The sequence below is a fragment of the Neophocaena asiaeorientalis genome, unplaced genomic scaffold (genome assembly GCF_003031525.2).
Source record: "Neophocaena asiaeorientalis asiaeorientalis breed wild unplaced genomic scaffold, Neophocaena_asiaeorientalis_V1.1 scaffold747, whole genome shotgun sequence".
Lineage (NCBI taxonomy): Eukaryota > Metazoa > Chordata > Mammalia > Artiodactyla > Phocoenidae > Neophocaena > Neophocaena asiaeorientalis.
Window position 1 is genome coordinate 414043 of NW_020172132.1, and position 24112 is coordinate 438154.

The 24112-nt window shown below is 48.4% G+C and overlaps 1 protein-coding gene across 1 annotated transcript in view; it reads left to right on the forward strand.

Moving 5' to 3' along the window:
* The window catches only part of SORL1 (sortilin related receptor 1), a 114034-nt gene that overhangs the window by 41244 nt on the left and 48678 nt on the right, over positions 1 to 24112 (forward strand). Inside the window, exons 10-18 of the mRNA XM_024751966.1 lie at positions 1685 to 1857; positions 2942 to 3073; positions 5122 to 5213; positions 6450 to 6696; positions 7715 to 7853; positions 12876 to 13049; positions 14434 to 14547; positions 18650 to 18772; positions 21055 to 21174. Coding sequence (XP_024607734.1) covers positions 1685 to 1857; positions 2942 to 3073; positions 5122 to 5213; positions 6450 to 6696; positions 7715 to 7853; positions 12876 to 13049; positions 14434 to 14547; positions 18650 to 18772; positions 21055 to 21174 — 1314 coding nt within the window. The remainder of the gene's footprint in view (positions 1 to 1684; positions 1858 to 2941; positions 3074 to 5121; positions 5214 to 6449; positions 6697 to 7714; positions 7854 to 12875; positions 13050 to 14433; positions 14548 to 18649; positions 18773 to 21054; positions 21175 to 24112) is intronic.

The window sequence follows — 24112 nt, forward strand, 5'->3', positions numbered from 1 at the left end:
GATTTACCAAGAATTCTATTTCTTTTCTAAGTTAAGGATTGCACACAAAATGCTGTCTGTTCCTCTACACCCAATCCTAAGGCAGGTGTTTCAGGACTCAGACTCTACTAAAAAGGCACTAGTTGGTTAGAAGGGAAAAAAAAAAAAACCCAAAGCAACAGAATGAGGTTTCTGGATGGTAGAGAGATGTGGGTGAAGGGCTTGCTGTTGTGAATGTGTCTCCGCATCTCCACGCGGCAGCTGCCATGAGAATCCTTGATTCCAGTGTCATTTACAAACGCGGCAGCTGCCATGAGAATCCTTGATTCCAGTGTCATTTACAAGCTCGGCACTTTTCATCTTGACTATTCCCTCCCCTGGGAATTACAGTGGGAAGGTTTTCTTGCAAACCAAAGGGAGGGTTTGTTGTCATGTGGTGGTGGCTTAGATACTTTTGAAGTGAAGTAATACTGAAGGAAAAGAAGGCAAATTTACCTTTGGTAAAAAATAGTAGGTAGACTTACATTTTGGGGGTGCATTATCTATACTGAAGCCTTTATAAAGCAGAGGTGGCTAGGACATGTTAACTCGTTGAATGAATGGGATGAGAGAGAGAGCAAACAACCACAGTCACCGTGCAGGCATGCAGCAGAGGGATCCAGATTTGCAACTTGGTCCCAGATGTAACATATTGTCACAACGGATGCCTCAGGTATGGATGCAGGTGTGTTGCTCATCTCCATTCCCTTGGAAGAATCTGGATGTTTTCCAGGCTGTTCCCTAAGTGGAAGGGATAGAGCACCAGCTCTTCACGTTCCTAGTTGTCTGACGTTAAGTCAGTCTCGTAAGCACCCTGGGCTTCTATTTCTATGTCTTGAGAAATGGCACCATCAGTGTTACACCATTGGGTGTTAAAACATAGACTCTGGATCCAGACCATCCGAGTTCAAATATTGGTTCTGCCACTTACTAGTTGTGTGACCTTGAGTGGGTCACTTAACCTCTTTGCTGTCAGTTTTCTCATTTGTAAAATCAAGTTAATAGTAGTTCTTCCTATATACAGTTGTTACTGGGATCAGACAATGCCTGGTACATAGTGTGTACGTTGTGTAAGTATTTAAGTAGAAATAGAATCTTTGTGATGATTATGTTGTAAAACGTTTTGTAGGTGGCCAAGGATGTATTTTTGCTTTGAAGATATAGTAGGGTGATATAATTGCTCTGTGTCATTGTGAACAATATTGAATGGGTGAGTAAATAGATTAGGAAACTTAGCTGTAAGTCTTCAGCGACTTGGGGTCTTTAGTCAGCAAGATTACGATGCCACGTGATGCAGTCCTGTGACAAGGAGGAACGTGCTGATTGGTGTAATTATTTTGTCAAGTGTGACCAAAACTTTTGGGCCGAGCTCTGAAGAATAGCTATTGGAGCATGACTACTGGAGGGAATCTAGATTTTTTAAAAATGTAGCAAGTAGACACTCTGCAGAGGAAACAGAGATTCACGGGAGTTTAAGAAACTTGCCCAAGGCAGAAATGTGATTCCTTTACCCACCTTCTAAGTCTGGATTCCTACGTTCTCACTTGACCCACGCCACGTGCAGTGGCTCTGAGGTTTATGGGTGAGAAAAAAGAGGGTCAGACGTGCGAGGACCCGTTCAGCATCCCCAGGTCCAGCCCCCTGTCGTCTTTGTGTGTCTGTGCAGAGGAGAACGAGTTCATCCTGTACGCCATGCGCAAGTCCATCCACCGCTACGACTTGACCTCCGGAGCCACCGAGCAGTTGCCTCTCACCGGGCTGCGGGCAGCGGTGGCCCTGGACTTCGACTATGACCGCAACTGCTTGTATTGGTCCGACCTGGCCTTGGACATCATCCAGGTGCGTGCACTCTGGGTCTGCTCATGAGGGCTGTGCCTCGTGACTGCCCAGTCCTGGTAAGCTTCTTGCAGAGTGGCCCAAGGAGATGGGTATTGGAGGTTTTTAAGTTGTAACTCCTCTCAGGGCCAACGGATGACACTTTTCAGTTTTCTGTTTTAGTATGTTCTTTCCCTACCTACCTCTGTCCTTGTAGGAAGGACAGAGGGAGCCCCCAATCTGTGGTATTGCTTATAAGTGAGGTCTCCCTTTACCTGCTGGAAAGATTTTAGGATTCGGTATGTAGCACTATTAGTCCCTCCCTATCGTATGCACTGCCTCGTTAGCATCCTTCTTTCCAAGCCGTGATATAGTAACACTTGATCTCCATAGTTCACGTAATTATCCATTTCAGCTATTCTGAGCACGGTCAAGAACCAGGAAGTAAGCTGTGAAGGTCGCCATGCAGGCCAGATAGATGGCCATACACTCAGACCCATGCATTTTAAAGGAGAGCTATTTGATATTTATTCGTTGCTTATTTAATCCTTTTAGAAAAGCAATTCTAGCAAGTTTTATCTGGACTTCCAACCCAACAGAAATTTTACAGGGCCCGGGTATCTGAAGGGTTTGGTGGGGGGGTGGCAGTGACTACTGCCCGTTACTGTCCCAGCGATAGCACCTGATGGCTAGGAGCCTCCCGAGGGAGGAAAGGCTTTTTATAAAAAGCAGACACAGGATTTAAAAAATAACAGCCGTCTGGTTTCGTTTATTTTAAAAGCAGACAGACTTACGCATTTTGGTCATCTCCACCTCGTTACTGTGATACAACACAGCTCAGTGACCGGTGTTCATGATGATAATGCAAGGTGATGTAAAAGATTCAGTTCTGTTTAGTTATTCTGCTTCAAACAGGAAGCCATAATCCATTTTAGAAATGCTTTTATCAAAAACCAGCTTCATGCATCTGGAACACTTACGAATATAAAACATCTCCGCCCTCACCCTTCAAGCCAATTGAATAAGTGGGTTCCCATCGAAGGGGCTGATTTGGCTGGAGGTCATTTGAACATTTCACACCGTTTCTTCTTTCTTTCTTTCTCATCAGCGCCTCTGTTTGAACGGGAGTGCAGGGCAAGAGGTGATCGTCAGTTCTGGCCTGGAGACAGTGGAAGCCTTGGCTTTTGAACCCCTCAGCCAGTTACTTTACTGGGTGGATTCTGGCTTCAAAAAGATTGAGGTATGTCCTTAATTATGCAAGTAGGGGAGCCCCTGGGCTGTGAGCCAGATTTGACACAGAAGCAGGAGCCAGTGTGTCTAATTCCTCTGGAGATTCCCTGAGAAATGCAGAGAATGGAGGTCCCGTGTACGAACAGGGTGCCTGAATCTGTTAAACAGAGATTTCATTAAGATACCTGAATACTTACTTTTGGGCTAGCAGAAGCATAGAGTAGTAACAGCAATGATGATAATGATACCGTAGCGTTCTTACAATGCCATAACAGCCACGCTCGAGTATTATGCTGTCAATTAGCATAATGAAGATAATATCGTGATTATTATCATAATATCATTGTTATTAATGATGAGGAGCCCTGTTGGAACCACTTTGCAGGAATTATTTGATTCACTTCTCACAGCCACCCTGTAAGGTAGGTGCTCTCGTATCTTCACTTCATCTGTCTGCACCTGAGCTCCGCAGGGCACTGGGAGGGTAAGAAGTCGTGGTCTCCTAGGCATGTGCTCAACCCCTGCGTGTTCCTGCTGAGGCAGTGGGGCGCTGCCTCCGCACCTCTTTATACTGATTTCACTGGGGAGACATGACTCGTGGTTTACTGGAAGGCACAGTAGAAGCAGAGAGACCCAGAGAGTTGGGGGAAGTTACATGACAAAAGCCACAAACTCGAGAGACAGACCTGGGTTCGGTCTTTTTTTTTTGCGGTACGCGGGCCTCTCACTGTTGTGGCCTCTCCCGTTGCGGAGCACAGGCTCCGGACGCGCAGGCTCAGCGGCCATGGCTCACGGGCCCAGCCGCTCCGCGGCACGTGGGATCTTTCCGGACCGGGGCAGGAACCCGAGTCCCCTGCTTCGGCAGGCGGACTCTCAACCGCTGCGCCACCAGGGAAGCCCTGGGTTCAGTCTTTATTCTAGTAGCTAAGTGACTTGGGCAAGTTTCTTATCCCCTCTAAGCTTCAGTTTCTTCATCTGTAAGGTGAGGATTCCTTTATCCACTCAGTCATTTGACAAGTGCTGTTTTCGGGCACACTTCGTGCCAGGTATGGTTTTAGGTCATGATGATACAGCAGGAGGCAGGACACACAGGTCCCTGTGCTGAGAGAGATTAGGTTTTAGTGGAGCAAAATAATGAAGAAATAAGTCCATCCGTTCTATTGCTGCCACGTGCGGCAAAGAACATCAAATGGGGGCAATGTGACTGTGTGACTGGGGAGAGGAAGTGTCTTGGAAGGGACACCTGAGCTGAGCCCTGATCGAGGAGGGGATCATTGGAGTGTTCCCCTCACAGGGTGGTTGAGAGAACGGAATGGAAAGATGCACATCGCCGGGCACACACTGAGCGGTGCGTCGGTGGTCTTCTTATTACTCTTCCGCTCCTTTTTTTAATTGAGTGTGGTCAGCGCTCCGCTAGAAGGGTGCAGGTAAAGCTTCAGTGTCCACACGCGTCCACAGTGTACAGCTCAAATACGGTGTGTGAAATGGTGTAAGAGTGGCTGCCCCTTGATCAAGGCGGCTCAGAAGGGTCAGCAGAGCAGGTGGGCCTGGGGGTGGATCTGGTGGGAGCAGACGGGAGCAGGTATGTCAGGCTTGGGGAACCATGAGAAGATCAGCCTCCCTGAAGTTGTAGGAGCCTGTGTGGAGGAGAGAATGTGGAGAGAGCAGTCTGTGGAGGCTTTTAAACGGCAAGGCGGTGACGTTGAGAATTTGTTTTGTGGGCAAAGCAGAGCCATTGGTGGCTTTGGAGCTTGGAGCAGCGGAGGTGGGTGGAGTTAGTAAATACACAGTGAGCACTTACTTCGTGCAGGTCATCAAGCCCCCAGGACTGGGGGCACGGGTGGCGCTGGCTCCGCTGTCAGACTGTGTGAGAATTGTCACCTGAGCCAGAGGAGGGAAGAACTCATTCTGGCTGGAGGTCAGAGCAGGTTTACAGATCAGTCTGTAGGGGAATCAGGCGGCCATAAAGGGACCCATCTGTAGGAGGGAGCCAAGTAGGCAACTTAGCAATGTTTAAGGAGCTCAGACCCGTCTTGGCCTTTTCCCCTTCTTTGTCAGGTGGGGAATCCAGATGGCGACTTCCGACTCACGGTTGTCAATTCCTCTGTGCTTGACCGGCCCAGGGCTCTGGTCCTCGTGCCCCAAGACGGGTAAGTGTGGTCCCAAAGGAAATCTGTGTGTGTCCAATGCTGTAACGGACAGATTCTCATGGAACAGCAAACTGCTGGACAGAAACTTGTTTCTAATGATTGTGGTTGAAATAATCTATGACCTGCAAGTCTTGGAACCATGACTTAGTCATCCTGGGCAGCTAGCTCCATCCCCTTTCCATTAGCAAGCATCAGAATCTCTGTAGGCACCCAGATGTCTCACAGCTGTGGGGTGTTTCTCTAACAAAAGGTAGTATTAAAAGTCTCTCTGGACATAGTCAGGCCCACATAGTTGGATATTGTAAGGAGTCTTTATCTTGAGTTTAACGTGTGATACACACATTTAACCTCTTGCTTCTTTTCTCTGCCCCCCAGCTTGTGTTTTCTTACCAGCAATTTGTATGCACTTGGGAAACGCAGAGGTGCTTTTTATTAATTTATTATTAACTTAAGGAAACAGAGCTAAAAGGGAAATTCTGGATGAGGCTTTGTAGCATTTATGATTGAGAATTAGATCGATTTTTAAAAGAAAATTCTGAAAATAAGATATGCATTTGATTAAAAATATTAAAAGAGTAGAAGTTTATGAAACGAAAAATATTTGTTTCCTCCATTCTCTTAACTCTTCACCCTCACATTTCCTAGGGGTAATCATTGTTAACAGTTTCTTGGTTAAGAGTTATCATTCAGAGTTTATTTTTACCCGTGTACACGTGTATGCCCTTTAAACACAGACACATAGACACACACAGACACACACACAAACACGCGTATCAGAAAGGATTATAGGATATTTACTATTCTTCATGTTTTAAAAATATTTAATATGGTTTGAAGATTGTTTTATGTGAGCACATGTAGATCTTTAGACATCATAATATTCTTTTGTGTGTACCATAATGTATCACTTTATAGATTAACATTTTTGTGTGTATACATGTATATACACCTAAATATATAGGTGTATACACACCTATATATATTTTTTTGGCTAGTATGAACAATGCTGTGGTGAACATCTTTGTACATTGTCTTTGCATAACTTGATTATACCATAGATAAATTCCAATAAAAGAATTTGTGGGTCAAGTAATTAAGTGGCTTTACCTATTAGAATTAGAGATTATAATAACAGTGCTGAACTAACTGGCTGAATGCTTGTCTCTTCGGAGCAGTTTTTGAGCTCCCATTTCCCCAGTTCTGATGGGATGTGTGCTCTTCCCCGGTTTTGGCCAGGGTGATGTTCTGGACCGACTGGGGGGACCTGAGGCCTGGCATTTACCGGAGCAACATGGATGGTTCGGCTGCCTATCGTCTTGTGTCGGAGGACGTTAAGTGGCCCAATGGCATCACCGTGGACGAGCGGTGGATCTACTGGACGGATGCCTACCTGGACTGCATCGAGCGGATCACTTTCAGCGGCCAGCAGCGCTCCGTCATCCTGGACAACCTCCCACACCCCTACGCCATTGCTGTCTTTAAGGTGGGGCCTCACCTGTTCCAGCATTGGGCAACCTGTCAGTGTAGGTGAGGAGCAGACTGAGGTGTAGAGCCTGCTGTCTCTGGGTTTTTGCAGAGATGCTTATCTAACTTAGAAAATCAGCTCATTTCTGAATTGGAGGCAGTTTCTTTCTGCCCATAGGGAGGGATGCCAGACAGAGCTGCCAGGGATCCAGGATGCTCACTGTTCATCTTTCAAAAGTTTGAGGTTGCATCCCATGAAAATTCCTGGCTTGCCTTTCAGTATCGGTAGCCTCATTTTGGCTCTGTGTCTTTTTTTTTTTTTTTTTTTTTTATTAAAAATTTTTTTATTTTTTGGCTGCATTGGGTCTTCGTTGCTGCGGGCGGGCTTTCTCTAGTTGCAGTGAGCAGGGGCTACTCGTCATTGCGGTGCGTGGGCTTCTCATTGTGGTGACGTCTCTTGTTGCGGAACATGGGCTGTAGGTGCGTGGGCCTCAGTAGTTGCAGCACGTGGGCTCAGTAGTTGCGGCATGTGGGCTTAGTTGCTACACAGCATGTGGGATCTTCCTGGACCAGGGATCGAACCCGTGTCCCCTGCATTGGCAGGCAGATTCTTAACCACTGCGTCCCCAGGGAAGCCCCTGGCTCTGTGTCTTGGTCTCTTGTGAGGTTTGCTCTCTTCATTCCCTGATGTCTTGAGATGAGCCCTGTCCCACCTCTGCCTCCTGGGGGTGGCCTGTCACTTGTGCTTCGACTCTAGAACCCAAAATGGTTGTTCAGATTTTCGACGGAAGGGTTCGACTTGTGGTCAGACTTATCGGATGCTTATCGGATAGTTTCTTTGGGGTCGTTCCTTCAGTGTGGGTAGTTGGTGAGGTTTGGATAAAATCACTGGCTTGCATTTAAGTCAGATCTTGATCAGGCTGATCATTCAGCCAGTGAATGTTAGGTGTCCACGGCATGCTGGAGCTCTTGGTCTGAATGAGGGTCCGGGAAGAAAGACAGAAGAGCTGACTCACTAACAGAGGTTTTCTTTTTAGAATGACATCTACTGGGACGACTGGTCACAGCTCAGCATATTCCGAGCTTCCAAATACAGCGGGTCTGAGATGGCGATTCTGGCGAACCGGCTCACGGGGCCCATGGACCTGAAGATTTTCTACCGGGGGAAAACAACCGGTAAGGCAGCATCTCCTCCTTAATCTCTGTCGAGTTGATCTCTTGAAAGGGGCTGGGTGTGGGCAGTCTCTGATCAAGCAGGATGTGGCAGCCTGTCATGACAACATGTGCATTATTTAATTTCTTCCTATGACATCTTAATTTCTTTTCTAATGATACACAAACAGCTGGAAGACAGCATGTTTTTGCCTGCCTGGAACGCTGGTGCTCGGTGGGTAAATTACACCCTCCTCCCGCCTTTGGCCCCTGACTGATGGGTGGTGTGGCTTCTGTTGCAGCTGGAGAGGCCCAGTGTGCACTTAATCCCCGCTTGGCACCCTGACAGGGAGTGATGCTGTGCTGGGTGCGTAGCTTCCGACAGGAGTCCCGTCTTCTCTGGTTGCTCAGATGACCAGTTGCTCATTGAGCCCTACTTCCCTCGCAATGTGAGATCTAGTTATATGATGACTTAATTCGCTTGTCCCCACTGTGAAACTCTAAACCCCATGAAGAAGGAGATCCTGTCTTTGTTCTTGCTCAGTAATCTTACCAATGACCAGCACTCAGTAGCTGCTCAATTCATACTTGTTGAAAGAAGAAGGGATGGGGGGTGGGGAGTGTTGCTGGTGGGTGCAGAGAACGGGTGTATGAAAGACTGTAGGCTGAGGCTTCAAGGACTTCTGCAAGGCTCTGCCTGGCTGGTCCTGGGGTCCGAGACTATTCAGTAGGATACCTTCTTCCTTACCGCACGGCCCTTGCCCCTTGTGTATCTCCCGACCATACTGTTGATTCTAGAGGAGGGGGATCTGGGTACTCCCCAGAAGAATAGTCCCTTTAAGAAGAGCCCTCTTTATCTCAGCAGGATTAAGTAGCATCCTGGGTCTGCTGACTCTCCTTTATTGACAGACTGCTAGGTTTCCTGTTTTGAACTAGAACGTTGATATTGTCTTGTGGTTTTTGGCTGGCCCTGTGCTAAGAGAAAATTGACAAGGGGAAATAATACGGTTATAGATATCATTGCTATCCTTTGGGGACTAATGAAGAGAGCATGAAAACACGCTTGGAAAACTGTAAAGTGTCCTAGAAATGGAAGTCTGCATTATTGTTACGTCTTCACAGCTGACCCGTGAGGTGGGCAGGGCTGGTATTATGGTCCATGGTTTCTAGATTAGGGAACAAAATCTCAGATGTGAATTAGCTTTCCCGAAGACCCCTCCCTTGTTTAGGAGCTGGGCTTTTGTTCCAGTTCTGCCACAAGACGAAGAAGTCACATTCTTTCTTAGAGGAGGTGCCTGTTTTGAAATAAGGCAGAGAGACAAAAAACAAAAAAAGCACACGCGCACACACACACACTCTCTCAAAGACAAAACAGAGAAAAAGATTTAAAAAAAAAGAATGAAACAAGGAGAGAGAAAGGAATCACGCTTTCCAGCTCCAGGGGCTGAAATCTCAGGGCCTCTGACGGAGGACACCCAGCCCTACTGATCCGCCCCGCTGGCAAGCCGAGGGAATTCTCAGCATTTCTTCAAGTTACCTCCCCGTCCAGAAAAGCAGGTCTGCATTTTGACATGTGCTTGTCAGCATGTGTTGGCTGAGCACACAGCCTCAGCTCCTGCAACCCTGTGTTCCGATGGACCTGTAAACCCCGGTTCCCACCCCGAGTCTCGGCCGGTCACTTTATCCCAGCTGCCATGCGGTCACCGCTGTGACCCCGGAGCTACTCTGGCTAGTTTAAAGGAAGGTGACTCTTTGAGACGTAAAGGGGGAATCATGGCCTGTCTCCCGCTTCCCGGGGACCTCCTGCCCGCAGACACAGGGCCAGCGAAGCCAGTATGTCACGTCTCAGGCCGGTTTGGGTTACATCAAAGCATTTGCAGTGGCACCTGGCTGCCAGCACTGCCGGTGTGCAGTGGATGTCTCTTGGCCTTGAACTTGTTTGCTCAGTCCTGTCTGCTTTGTCGGACACTGAGAGTATTACAAGTTCACGATGGGTAGTGGCAATCCCTGGTGCCAGTCGAGCTTTATTAACTTTGTTGTCTGCTCCTAACACACACAGGACTTTGTACTAGCCGTGTGTAAAGTGATAACGGCATTTACTCTAAGAGATTTTCCTGTGTCATAAGCACCACACTGACTTGCTCAGTGGGCTTGTATAACCTCAGTTAACCTTCCCCAAGTCCGTGCGTATTATTATTCCCATTTTATAGATGACAATGTGGAAGTCAGGTTCCGTACCTTTTCTCCATCACACATTTAGTAAGTGGTGAGCATTTGAACCGTGGCCTAGTTGACTTCAAAGCTTGAACTTCAATAAAACCATCAGGCTCTGTTCCGTCTGTGATCTGTTGTTGGATTAGCAGTGCCGTGGGATACAACGGTGATCGAGAAGTACTAGATTTTGATTGATTCTTGTTTAGGATAAGCATTTTGTTCACTTGCAAAGTGTCTCTTTGGGATATTTGGTTATAAACAGATGCATTTTTGGGTCTTTATACCTGGCTGCTTTTTACACAGCGTTACTGGAATTAACTCTTCATGAAGAGTGTTCTTTCCTTAAAACAGCGTACTTTGCAAGGCTATTCATGTATGCAGCTGATGCTGTAATGGGTTAAAATACTCGGGAGTTCTCTGAATTCTCCTTCAGAGCCGGCAGTAAACACATGCTTTTCAGTGTCTGTAGTGAAGACAGATATTTATCGTGTGGGGTGGATTTGATAATTGTCAAGTATGTAGATCGTTAAGCGAGATAATAGCAATTTTGGCTCCTAAACTGGTTCTGGGGGAGTTTTCCAAAGAGGAAGTCTAACAATGTTCTGACTACGCCTAGTGAAGACACTGTGGGGCTAAGTGTTTGGTCTTCTAAAGGGACATCTTTGGAGATGAAGGCTGTCCACTCTTCACATTGCCCACCTTGCCCACAAAAGGCTGTGGCATCCTGGGTGAGGGGTCTCTAGCTGTGTTGTAGTGGAACTCTGCTGAATCCTCCTTCCGTGCTCTCCCGGGTTCTCTGTAACTAGTACTCCCATTTTCTGTACTGTGGCTTTGGACCTGCCCACACACTCCTGCCCTGCCTAACTCTTGGGGTCGGGGTCAGTGACTTGGCTGCCTAGGTTGGGGTTTGTCCCTGGCCCTGCCTCTCGGGCTGCAGGTTCATTCGAGTCTGTTGAGACCAATCTCCTGAATTACTGCATCTCCCTTTGGGCACTGTACTTTCACCTCTTGCTTCTTCGGGTGGGAACATTTGCCCTGCACGGGAAAATGTCAGTTGTGTTATTTTACAGACACGACCCATGTGAAAATACTCCTGTCGTTGAGTGTTTTTCGAATATTCTATTATTCAATTTCTTGTAACGTCAAACATGACAGCATCCTTTGAATACAAAGAACATGTTCCAGAACCCCAGATGGGGTTGTTTTCGTTACTGGCAGCTCAACATTCCCTTCTGCAGCCCACGGCAGGTGTATTTGAGATAAAGGGACAGTGTCTGCCCGTGGAACAGATGAGCGGGAGCTGGTTTCTGGCATTTCTGCTCCAGTCAGCAGGTTATTCACTATGATAATCCAGCCTATAGGTTGATGGAGTCATTTGCAAACCCCTTTTGAATGTTTCATCATACAGGTCTCCCCCTGTGGATGTGTGTATTTTATCTACTTGGTAGTGCCTTGTGCTCTTGGATCTGTAGCATGAAAGCAATACTGTTGCTGTACCATGGGGGTTTTTATTTTTATGTGTAATACCAGTTAAACACCGATGAGGTGCCGACACATCCAAGGCTTCTGAGTGTGTCATCACCCATCTGAGTACTGATTGTCATTAATGAACCCTGTTTCCCTGCCAGAGGCCAGCAGAGGCGTGGCGTAGCTCAGATCTTGGCTGGCTGGAAACCGGTTACTTGGATTTCATTCTGGGGGGGTTCTCTGTCCACGAGATGGCACAGCTGAAGAATCTTTATCAGTTGAGTTTTATCCAAGCATTTATGTTTCTTTTTCCCAGTTTTGCTGGTGAGAAGTCACAGGCAAAAGGAAAAAATACATTTCTTAATTTACATGGCTTTCACGTTGCTTTATAGTCGCATCATATTTTCAGCTGTTAGGAAATGGTTATGGGTCCTCCCTCTCCTTCCCAGAAAGACGTGGAGGGTAGAAAACACCTTTTCCATCACTGCCCATCCACAGAAGTCCTCCCTTGAGAGCACAGTGGAGGATTGTATGGACTCTAGCTGGCACTCTCTTTAGAAAGCTAAACCAGAGAAAAGATTGGAAATAGTGGGCTAGATCAACAGTGACTGGTCCTTATGTGGGTTCATTGCATGTGGATTTATTGCCTAATGGGTCTCTGGTTGGTTCCTCATTGGGCTCAGCAGCTGTGCCCTGGCATAAAGGAATTGAGAAGGGCAGGCCCAGATTTTTGTCCGAGCCCTGTTGTTTCTCAGGTGTATGTTCTAATTAAGGGCTTTTGGGTCACAAGGTATAGTAAGCTCACTCAAGCTAACTCAAGTGAAAAGTGCTGTGGAAAGAATGAAGGGGGGATAGGAAGGAACCCAATATAGGAGGTGCAGGTGCACCTATGGGGATTGGGGCTGGGCCTGGCAAAGCCGTCCTCCCTCCCCCTCCCCGTTCCCTCGTCCTGGTGTCATCCTTTCTTCTCTCCCTAAGTCGGCTTCATCCTCCTGACGCTGCAGCCTGATCCTACCTGCACGGCTCTGATTTGTACAGGTTTTGGCTTGCCCTGCAGCACCTGTGATCCCCTGCAGCACCTGTGACACCCATGGGGCATGACTCTCCTCCCGGATCCGCTCCCCACCTACCCTGTGGTGTCTCAGCGTCCTGACTTCAGATTCCCAGGAGGACCGGTGGGTGCCTGGCTTGGATCCGGGGCCATCCGATCCGGCCAGGGCCCGTCTCACACTTGCCACTTCTTTCTCTTCCTGAGCTTCGTGTTGCTGGGTCTGTAAAGGGAGGAAGTCGCCCTGGGTCTCAGGCCTGCGTTCGGTGCACCCTGGTGTTTACTAACCTGACCACCACCATCCGTCTCCTTTCCAGGAAGCACCTCCTGTGCATCCAGGCCGTGCAGCCTGCTGTGTCTGCCCAAGGCCAACAACACTAGAAGCTGCAGGTGTCCAGACGGTGTGTCCGGCAGCACCCTCCCGTCCGGGGACCTGATGTGTGAGTGTCCTCACGGCTATCAGCTGAAGAACAGCACGTGTGTCAAAGAAGGTGCGTCGCTTTCCTTTTCCCACCATCCCCCTTCCCTTCTGTCCCCACTCCGGGTGTCCTCGATGCACTCATGTTTGGGGTTATTAAAAATGCCCCAGGTAGAAATTAAACCCCCCTAGATACAGACATCCTGGTTCAGGTTCCAAGGCCCTTGATCCCTCATCCAGAACAGGCCCGTGCTGTTCCTTTAAAAATAAGAGCTGCTTTTAGGATTCGTGTCAGGAGATGCAGGCTTTCCTCTTGAGTGCCCCTTTCTTTTTTTTCCCACCTCTTCCTCATCTCATCCACGCCCCACATCTATCTTCTCCAGTTCTCCTGCTTCCGTAAGTCGGACCACCCTGACTTAGGCAAGGGACTGGTCGGACTCCTTCAGAGTTCACCACATCTCATCTGGCAGCTTCCCGCCCCCCTGCCCCCTGCCCCCTGCCAGCCTGGAAACGTCTGAACTTTCCAGCCAATATTGCAGAGGACTTCGAGCCTTTCCTCCCGAGCCCGGGCCAAGTGACTACAGCAGCCTCATTTCACTCCCCCTTTCCACGTGGACTCTAACATTTTCCCCCTGAAAACCTGCTCAATCTTTCTTTCCTGTCTAGTTTTTCCATTTACCCAATGTGGCCTTCTGGGCTCTCTTAAGAAATACAAACGGAAAGAAAATGAACCTTTTCTTCTAAGACACAGGAGACTCTCTTTCAGGCTCTCGACATCATCTTAAAGTTGTTTGGAAAGAAATGGAGTTAACACTGAATTCCAGCAGGAGAAGAGGGCCTCTCTGTATCCCTGTCAGAATGCCTTTGGTTACCCAAACAGGAGGCCAGTCATCACGTGTTCTCGACCCAGTCGACTAAACAGTGCCTTTTTTTCTGTGTGAGGAATCGTAACTGCTTGCTTTGAAGAAGCAGAAAAAAAATCCTCAAGAATATGTAAAGCAAATCTCCATAACCCTCCTCGTTAATAAATGGAATATATGTGAATATATATGACCATAGTATGTATAAACTATATCGATACACTGAATGTATGTTTGGATCTTTGCACACAGTCCCTTAAGGAGTTCCTTGTGAAATTAGTATTTTATAACATTGATACTAGACCCACTGTATCCACTAGACCCACCTGGCACCATCACTCTCCTTTTTCATCATCGTAACCCCCTCTGACGCTCCTAGCTGCCTCTTCTCCAATTTTAATTAAAAGAGGAGAGCAGGGGGCCTCCTTGGACCCTTGCTTCCCGGTGGGCACGTGTCTGTGGCATCCCCCTTCCCCTTTGCCGTCTAAGGCCTGTTATTTGAGTAAGACAGATGGACACTCAAAAGAGAAAGCCTTGTGGTCCAGCAGGAAGAATGATATTGGTTTCGTTTCCTCCTCTGTCTCCCCCGATGGCCAGAGAACACCTGTCTCCGCAACCAGTATCGGTGCAGCAATGGGAACTGTATCAACAGCATCTGGTGGTGTGATTTTGACAACGATTGCGGGGACATGAGCGACGAGAGAAACTGCCGTGAGTCCCCGCTTGGCCGAGTTTTCGGGATGATAGGCATTTCCCATTACTCGGAAGGCTGGTCGGCGCCTCCTGGGTGGGGCCTGCAGTCTGCGGCCCCCATGATCAGTGATGCCCATTTAAGCGGCTAGAGAAAACACATTTCCGTATTAGATATTTATTATTAATTAAAGCAAACCCACTTAAGTAAGCTAGCTACTCATTGCGAGAGATGTACAAATACGTCGCATGGTTGGAACTGAGCTGATTTGGGAGTCAGGCAGTCTGGGCTCTGACTGTGGCTCTTCCACTCTGAATAGAGCTGGTGACCTGGGGCAGGTGACCAGGTGATAGTCCTTGATTTATAAATTTAATGTTTAGCCTTTTCGGAGATGGGAAACAGGCTTTACCTTGTTACCTCCAATCAGTTGGTGCTGGCTACCTGCCAGACTCAGGAGAGGCTGTTCTAATTGGTGATGTCAGCTTTGGCCTGGGTTGTGGGAACATTGGTATGTGTGCAAGTAGATGTCATCTTTGGACTATGTAATTTCTAAGGTCCAACTACGGAAGTATGTGATTCTGTTTAGCAGGGTTTAAGGACAAACAAATAACTACTTATAATGGATAATCTATTTACCGCAAAGTTGGCCGTCTTTCTTCAGTTAATTTTTAGTAGCTTCGACATCATCTCCTAAGGAGAGGTCAGTCAGTAATATGTTCACCCGTTCACTCAACACGTGTTTATTGAGGATCATGTGTTCCAGGCTCTGTGATAGGCCTGGGGATAAACTGGTGATCAAAGTGGACACAGAGTTTACAGTCTGAAGCGGGGTCAGAGAAGTAACCAGCCAGGTACATTCGAGCCATGCTGTGATGGGGCAGCGCCATGAGCTTCAGGAAGGGTGCCCCCATCAGCCTTGGGGAGGTCCTTAGGAAGGGTGAGCAGAGGTGAACCAAGCAGAGGTAGAGGGAGGAAAGTTCCGGGCAAGGGAGCAGCATGGACGAAAGCCCTGAGGCCAGTGTGTGCTGCGTGAGCTGGAAAGCAGCGTGGGTTATTGAGAACTTGAGTGGGAGCTGTGGGGTAAGGGGAGGGTGGCCTGGTGCCTGGGGCCCAGAGTAGCAAGGACCTTTGGACTTTATCAGAAGAACAGTTTGGAATGACATTGAAATGACAGGATAAGATTTTGCCTTTGGAAAGATAAAGGCATGGGCAGAATGAATGAGGTGGGAGAAAGGCCGGAGCAGGGAAGCCAGAGACCAGTCTGAAGGCTTCTCTTCCAAATATTTTGCCTTTGGAATTCCAGAAGCTCATTTCTCATTTTGCGCTATAAGGACAGATTAATGGGTGTGTCCCATCTCTGTGTACCCACCTTGCCTCTGGCGAAGGTGTTTTGCCAGCCGTCTGTAGAGCATGTGCCCGTTCATATGCCCCTCCTCCCAGAAAGCAACTTCAGAAACAGTCAACTCGTTAACTCATCTGGGCCCTGCAATCCTATGTATGCCTTTTCTGGCTCATAGGAGGTTATTACCAGACCCGTAATCATTTTTCCTTGGTTTCGGTGGCTGCCTTTCACGCGGAGGGAGAGGAGCTTACCAACAGCAGATTTGGGAGAGCACCAGCCTCTCCGTGTGTTTTTCTTTCCTGCAAGGGTCTCAGGAAGGTGCGATATTTGTGAGGGAATAGCCAACGCTCCTTACAGACATTAATTGATATTAACATCATTGGAGCAGATTCTGCAAAGGAGTTTGTTACGGAAGAGGGTGGGCAAGGAGACACTTCTTAGAATTAACACATTGTAAGAAAACTGCCCGGACGTAATGAGGCGTAGCTGAAGCAGAGAGCTGTAAACTAGATGACCTCGTGTTCCAGTAGCTCGGGATTCCTCCTGGGGTTCCTGGGCTTTGGTTTCTACTAGATGGATGAGCTGGGGTCTCATATTGGTTCAGTGTTTTGCGAGGAAGACCTCCCTCCATCTCCTTCCCCACAGCCCCTGAGCTGTGGCCTCACAGGTTTCCATGCAGAGTTTAAGCTTCTCTTCGGAGTGAAGTATGCAGCTGGCTCTGCGCTCCTTCTGGTTAGGTGCAAATGTCAGCCGGGATTTACCCTCCCGAGCCCCTGAGACTTGCTTTCTGCTCTGCTTTCTTGCAATTCCCCGCGGCTTGGGTCCTGGACTAGTCAGATGTGGCAGAGGTGAGGGGGTGAGGGTTGCAGGGTATAAAACGTGGAGCCTGGGAGCCAGGAGGGTGGTGCTTATCTGAGCCTTCCTGAGGGTCTCCCTTATCAAGGAGGGGCCAGGCACCCTGTTCCTGGGCAGGGCTGCAGGAGGGGACAGGCCGTGGCTGGGCAATGCTGTCTGGAAGTTAAACGAGGCATCTCGTCAGCTGCCAGGGAAGAGGAGAGGCGTGGCAACAAAGGCAGACGTGGGAGGGATGCTGTCGGCACATCCCCCTTCCTCTTCAGCAGGCTCCTGCCCTGGGTGGCTGTCAGCCGCTGGGGGTTTTGACATGAATCCCCTGCAGTCTTGTCATTTCTGCATTCATCCCCTGCCTCCCACCATGAACTCAATTACGGAGAAGAAACGGAGCTGCAAATAAAGAGTGGCCGGGCACGTCTGACTGCAGGGTTGCCACCCGCCTCTCACTTCCTGATACTCCCCACCCTCTTCCCAGGATTCTGTTCTATCATGTCATTCCTTGTGGATTGGCTGCTCTAGGAGCAGCCTTCTTTCCCAAAGCCTTTTCTGGAAGGTTCTAGGGCTTATGCTTAAACCCAGATAATTTCTGTTTAGAAGGGGGAGAAAAATCGAATTATGTTCACATTCTGAGGCAGAAGGGCGAGAGGAAGGATGGGAGGAGACGTGACATTTGTTTAGAGCCCATTATATTCACATCCTAAGGATGGGTGCTGGTCCCAAACTTGTTTTCTTATTGACCTTCATAATAATGCCAGGAGGGTAGGTATTATCTCCATTTTACAGTAGCGGGACCGGAAGCCCAGGGGGGTTGGGTGAAGTAAGTTGTGGCTGGTGGAATTAAGACCCCCGTCAGGTCTTTGTGTCTGTCATCACAAGCGCTTGCCCACGTTACCTTATCTTCCTTTTGCTGTGGAGAAAACTGAGGCTCAGGAAGGTTAAAATTAATTGCTAGAGGAGGAGGCAGAGCCAGGATTTGAAAACCCGTCTCGCCTGACTGCAGGGCCTCTGTTCCTGCTGCAGAATTTTACCTCACCCTCCCTCTGTCCTCTGTACGGTGAGGAGCCAGCTTCCTGGTAAAATTGGGCCTCCTAATGGTAGTTTTCCAGATGAAGGTATTTCTGCCATTTATTTAGGAAGACACCGTCACTTCTGAGGGGATCTGAGGAGGTTATCTAGTGGAGCGGTCCCCAACCTTTTGGCTCCGGGGACCGGTTTTGTGGAAGACGATTTTTCCATGGACGGGGGCGGGGGGCTGGTTTCGGGGTGATTCAAGCGCATTGATTGATTATGGTCTCTGTGCAGTCAGACCTCTCTGCTCATGATCATCTGTATTTGCAGCCGCTCCCCAGCGCCAGCATCACCGCCTCAGCTCCACCTCCGACCATCAGGCATCAGGTGCTCATAAGGAGCGAGCAGCCTAGATCCCTGTCATGCCTAGTTCACAGTAAGGTTCACGCTCCTATGAGAATCTAATGCCACCGCTGATCTGACAGGAGGCGGAGCTCGGGCCGTAATGCGAGCGATGGGGAGCGGCTGTAAATACAGATGAAGCTTCTCTCGCTCACCCACTGCTCACCTCCTGCTGTGTGGCCTGGTTCCTAACAGGTCACGGACCGGTACCAGGGGCCCCTGATGTAACGCATCATGCTGTCTCCTAGCTCAGTGACGGTTTCTCACTCTTCCCAGCCCTGTTCGGGTCTGGAATCCGTCCATGGAAAGATAGGCCCTTATCTCCCTTGGTTGTAAATTTCAGGTTCTCACGCAGTTTATTTTTTCTGTAAGTCCCGGTTTCAATTCTGTTGTTGAAATTCATATTACAATTAAAATCTGCTTCCTCCTCTTTTTCAGTTGGCCTTCCAGTGGGATGTTTGTATCTGGGGGGACTTGACTGGACCTAATGAACATGTTGTCTCTCTTTCCCATCCTAGCTACTACCGTCTGTGATCTGGACACCCAGTTCCGCTGCCAGGAGTCTGGGACCTGTATCCCACTCTCCTACAAATGTGACCTTGAGGATGACTGTGGTGACAATAGTGATGAAAGTCACTGTGGTAAGGGGACGTGATGTCCAGGAATCCTCTTCCAGAGGGGGCGGCACCCTGGCTCATGGGACGGGTTGGAAATGGAGGATTTCTGAAAGCCATTGTGGGATTCATGACATCAGCTGCATGGCCGCCTCCATTCACATGGTAGGATTGATTCATTCATAAAGTAACGGACCCTGCTTCCTTACAGAGATGCTGTACGCGTGAGTGTGAGAGTTAGGAAGATTTCTAAATGAATTCAGGCAGTTATTAACAGCTATACAGCCTTAGCCCACGCACGCCTCTGGGCAGCTGTGACGTTAGCCTCCTGGAGACTCAGAGCTATACCTTTGTGAACTGTTTTTTCGTTTTTTTTTTTTTTTTAACTGATCTAATTCAGTAAACCCTGTTAGAAGTCAGTGGATGGTACAAACGTTGTTTGAGCATCTGTTTTCTGAATGGATATTTTTATTTAGGAAAATAGTGTGTTGGAGTTGAAGGAGTGGTGGGAATTCTCTAGTTCAGTCCTTTTGATTTCCGGATGAAACACCTGAGGTCCATAGAGGTCAGGGGGCTTATTCAAGGTGACACAGTTAGTTTGTGTCAGAAAAGGGAACTGGGACTGTGTTTCCCACGCCCTTCTTCTTGCATAATCCTCCCCTGTCAGTTTCACGAGCCCTGTCTTAGTTGATGGGCTCTGGGTACCAAACCCGTAGCTGCTGACTGTCACGGGAGGGAACAGTACACAGAGTGCCCCAGCCTGGAGGGGAGTGCGTGTGGGGGCCGGATGCTGACCCCGCTGCTGCGAGGGTTTGGTGAGGCCCCGTGGGCTCCCTGCCTGTACACGGGGGCAGGTCCAGCCCAGCTGTGCGTGTGCTTCTGGACGGGGCCTGCATCATCACGAATGGGGGGTTTGACTCACTGGGACTCAAATAAGGAGAGTGGGGGAAATGATCCTAGCCTGGATCTCAGAGCACTTCTCTGGGGGGGAGTGGTTACATAATTTCCCTTCATCTTTGTAAAAATACGAAGCTCCAGGAAACAGTCCTTGGGGTTTGCGCTGTTTTCCCTTCATTCCTCCCACGTCCCCCTCTGCACTCAGAGGGTTAACGTGTGCAGCCAGTTTTGCTCTCGTCGGGAGGAATCGCCACGTGGTTACCTGTTTTGAATGTGTCCTCTTACCCACTCACTGGACACGTGCTGGACCGTTAAACGGTGTCCGTCCCTCAGATTCTCTGTTCATGGTCCATTCACGCTGGTGCACCTGAGTCCACCTCAAGGTCTCAGGTGGTCCCTACCTCAGATCCAGGTCCTCTTCGTGAGTCTCCAGACTGTTTCCTCATGAATATCTGCTCCCCAGTTCACCATCAACCTCTCTCACTGAGGCAGCCACCCCGGGCCCCCAGGCTTGGCTACTCCTGTTTTCCTAGAATCTTTACAATTCCATGTGAAAATTCTGTTTCGTTAGTATCCCCAGGGCCTACAAAAGATGCTGTCAGTGTAGTTGCCCCTCCTGTCCTGGTCAGACTGCCCTGGTTCGTTTGTCTCCGGCCCCCACCCTTCTTGAGACAGCCCCAGCGGCCAGCATCCCAGGAGCTCTGCCCACAGGAAGTCACCAGCTTTTCTGTTTGGGGAGCTCAGCACTGATCTCTCTTTTCCCTGAGCTAAGCATCTCACATTGATCAGCACACTCGGCGTTCTCATTACTCCTGTTCTGAAACCACAGGCTCTGTCTCTGGAAGTCTGTTTCTTGAAAATTTGGCTTTCTGGGCAGCCAGAGCATTGCTTCCCAACCTTCTTCCCGACATAGGAGGCATAGAAAATGATATTTGTAAAGTGCAACAAGATAAATGGCCAAGGCCGCTGTTGCCTAGAGGCAACTGGTGGCCAGAGTGTGAGGTGGCAGGATCTCAGCACACCTGTGCCCCATTTGCAGCGCACTACAGTCATCCCTGGGTATCCACAGGGTATCAGTTCCAGGACCCACCACGGGTTCCAGAATCCACAGATGCTCAAGTCCCATAGGCGGCCCTCCATATCCACGGATTCCACATCCACGGATTCAACATAGTAAACATAGTACATATTGCACAGTTGGCTAAATCTGTGGATGCAAGACCTGAATATCCGGAGGGCCAGCTGTACTTGGGCACCATCCTCGAGGACTTTCCATCCCTGGTTAAAGTCTTCACGCGTGGATCATCAGCGATAATAGGGATATTGGGTGCATCTCTAACCCTTAGGAGCTTTGACGTCAGAGACAGAATTCCGGGCAAGCTTTTGTGCTCAATCTGTGGTCTCACCTGCAGAAATGCACCAGTGCCGGATTGACGAATACAGCTGCAGCTCTGGCATGTGCATCCGCTCCTCCTGGGTGTGTGACGGGGACAACGACTGCAGGGACTGGTCTGACGAAGTCAACTGTACCGGTCAGTATTCCCTGGACTCCCTGAGAAGCACTTCCCTGCTCACGTGCTGGGTAGCATTGCAGCCCTACGTGATCGCAGAATCTAGGCTGTAAGAAATGGACCTTAGAAACCAGCGAGATCAGTGCTTCTCAAAGAGCTGGTCTTTGATAAGCTTGTGCCGAAAATTTAACCAACTCTCTGCTTCCTCCATTGAGAAGGTCTTGCCATGAAAAGTGTTCAACTGAACAGTCTCCTGAGTGATCGAGTTGATTTACATTTTGGCTCAAGCTTATTTCCTTAGGACCAGTAACAGAGTTTACAGACTGCCCCCTGGTCTGGGGACCATACATTGAGTAACAGTGAACTAGCGCATGTTTTGGAATGCAGCATCAAGGGGTTCCCTGAACACCAAAAGCTTAAATTGTGCTTGTACCTGCGTTGGGTAAGATTTTATTGAAAGTAAATTTGGGATCAACATTAGAATATGAGAGGAAGGCTGGGTGGTGTAAGGTAGAAGTAATGTTGTAATTCTTCTGTTGGGTGTTAAGTTCACTCATGTTCACTCCACTGTTTTTTGTGAATGAATGAATGAACGAGGGCCGTATACATCATGGTGGACTCGGGGACAGCAAGGAGTTGGGGAAGTTGGAGGCAGGAAAACAAAGCCCACTTCTGATGAGTAAATTTTCGCTGCAACCTCCTCTAGAAATTGTCATTCCGTTCTACCCTGAATCCCTCCAGTGATGGAGGCAAAGATGTTTCCTTTAACCCTTTTGTGGCGAGGGGAGATCTGGTCATTCAGGCTTCATTTTGCCATCTACCGTGAATGGATCTTCAGTCTCGCGAATTAAATCCCTTAAGTCCCGTGTCTTAATCTCTCTTTCCCCCACGGTACCCCAGCAGTTCTTACACACCGTCCAGCATCCGGGAGCTCAAAGCATGCCTCCTAATTTGTAAAAGCAAATAAAAAGTAGATCTGTTATCATGTCCCACACTTACGTATCAGTGTGTTATGCTTTGCTTTAGATTTGGTTTGTGAAGGGCAGAAATGATATTTTACTCCTTTATATTCTCCCAGTGCCCAGTTCAGAGAACCTCTGTTGATTGGGTAATTGTACACAACTGTGACTCTCCATTCATTTTACTTTAGAGGTGACCTTACGTGACTTTAAGGAGTAAACGGAGCTCCTCAAAGGCCAGGTACATCACACAGGCCGATCTGTGATGTTACCAGATTCCACCCCCTCGTAAACTCCCCCCCGCCCCCATATCTTTTCTGGCGCAGTCTCGGTGTCTGCGCCTCTGCTTCTGGAAGGACTGCAGGCGATTGCTTTTCTCCGTGTACAAGCCTGGCCCGCGGAAGGAGGGATAACCAAGGTCCGCAAAGGAACTGCCATCAGCCCAGGAAGCATATGAGTGCTGTTCGGAAGCTTTGAGTCGGGCAGATAGTTGGTTAATAAATTAGAGGGGTGGGGCTCCCCTGGTGGCGCAGTGGTTGAGAGTCCGCCTGCCGATGCTGGGGACACGGGTTCGTGCCCCGGCCCGGGAAGATCCCACATGCCGCGGAGCGGCTGTTCCCGTGAGCCATGGCCGCTGAGCCTGCGCGTCCGGAGCCTGTGCTCCGCAACGGGAGGGGCCACAACGGTGAGAGGCCCGCACACCACAAATAAATAAATAAATTAGAGGGGCGCACCTGGGCATTTCCGTTTGTAAATTGCAGTATTGAAGGAGACTGAACATCTCGTTAGCACAAGCACATTAGTCAAACGTGTGTTTCAGGTGCGTGTGTCGATCCTCCACAGAGAATGAACAACTTCATTTCTGTGGGTGGGCTTGTCGCAGACTCCTCGTTTTATCTCTGGTTTTCTCTGGCAGGGCTACCTGGGGAAGTGTAGAGTGCTTGCACCACAACTGCAGCCTTGTTCCAATGGCTGTGCTTCCAAACCTTTAAAAGATGATTCTCCTTGTCTGTCATCTCAGAATAGTCGGGGGTCAGGTGTGAGCTCATTTTGATGTGTGGCGGGTTACTTCATTTCCTGGCCTAGTAAGTTAAGTCACCTGCAGAGCCAAAGAAAGTGGGTCGACTGACGTCCTGTGGGCCTCAGCTCTCATGCATGGTCTGTGCCGGGCATTTTCTTGGCTCTTCCCCTCCCCCTGTTTTGCTTTCTGTGGAATTGAGTTTCCTTTATCCCTCCCCCTCCATCCCCCTGCATTGATTTTGAATGTAAATGTTTCATTTCTGTTCTTTTAGCTGTTGCCCTAGACATCTTATGTGTATTCCTAATATCTTTCCCCTCCCCTCGACCTGCTTTGATTCCAGTCTCTGACCACAGTTTCAATACTGACATACTTCGTATATATTTAGTATTTTAAAACACGAAATACTTCGTATTTTAGTTTTATGCTTTAAAAATCCTAAAATTAGTCATCATTATTATTTTTTAGTAACCAAACTTATTTATAGGTACGTACCTGTCTACCGCTTCTGCTTCTTGTACCTAATGCTTCCTTTCTGTGCACATCCTTCAAGTGTTTCTTGTAGCAGGAGTCTGTGAGTAGTAAACTTCAAGTTTTTGTTTATAGAAACATGTCTTTATTTTGATCTCAAAACTGAATTCAGATGGATCTGGGTTTCTGGATTTGTAGTAATTTTCCCTGAGTATTTTGATGGAATTAGTCCCTTTTTTTCTGGCCTGTTTTGTATTGATTTAAATTCTCCTCTCAGATTATCTGTTGAAACAACAGTCTGACATTCTTTTCTCTCCAGTTGTCTCTAGATTTTTCGCATTTTGTTTGTTTGTTATTCAGTTTCACCTACCTAGGTGTGGGAGTATTTTTATTTATCCTATTTGTTTTCCTTCTAAAATCTGAGGATTTACATTTTTCATCAATTCTGGGAAATCACAGCCACTGTCTTTTCAGCTGTATCTGTTTGCTACTTTGTCTACTCTTGTCTTCA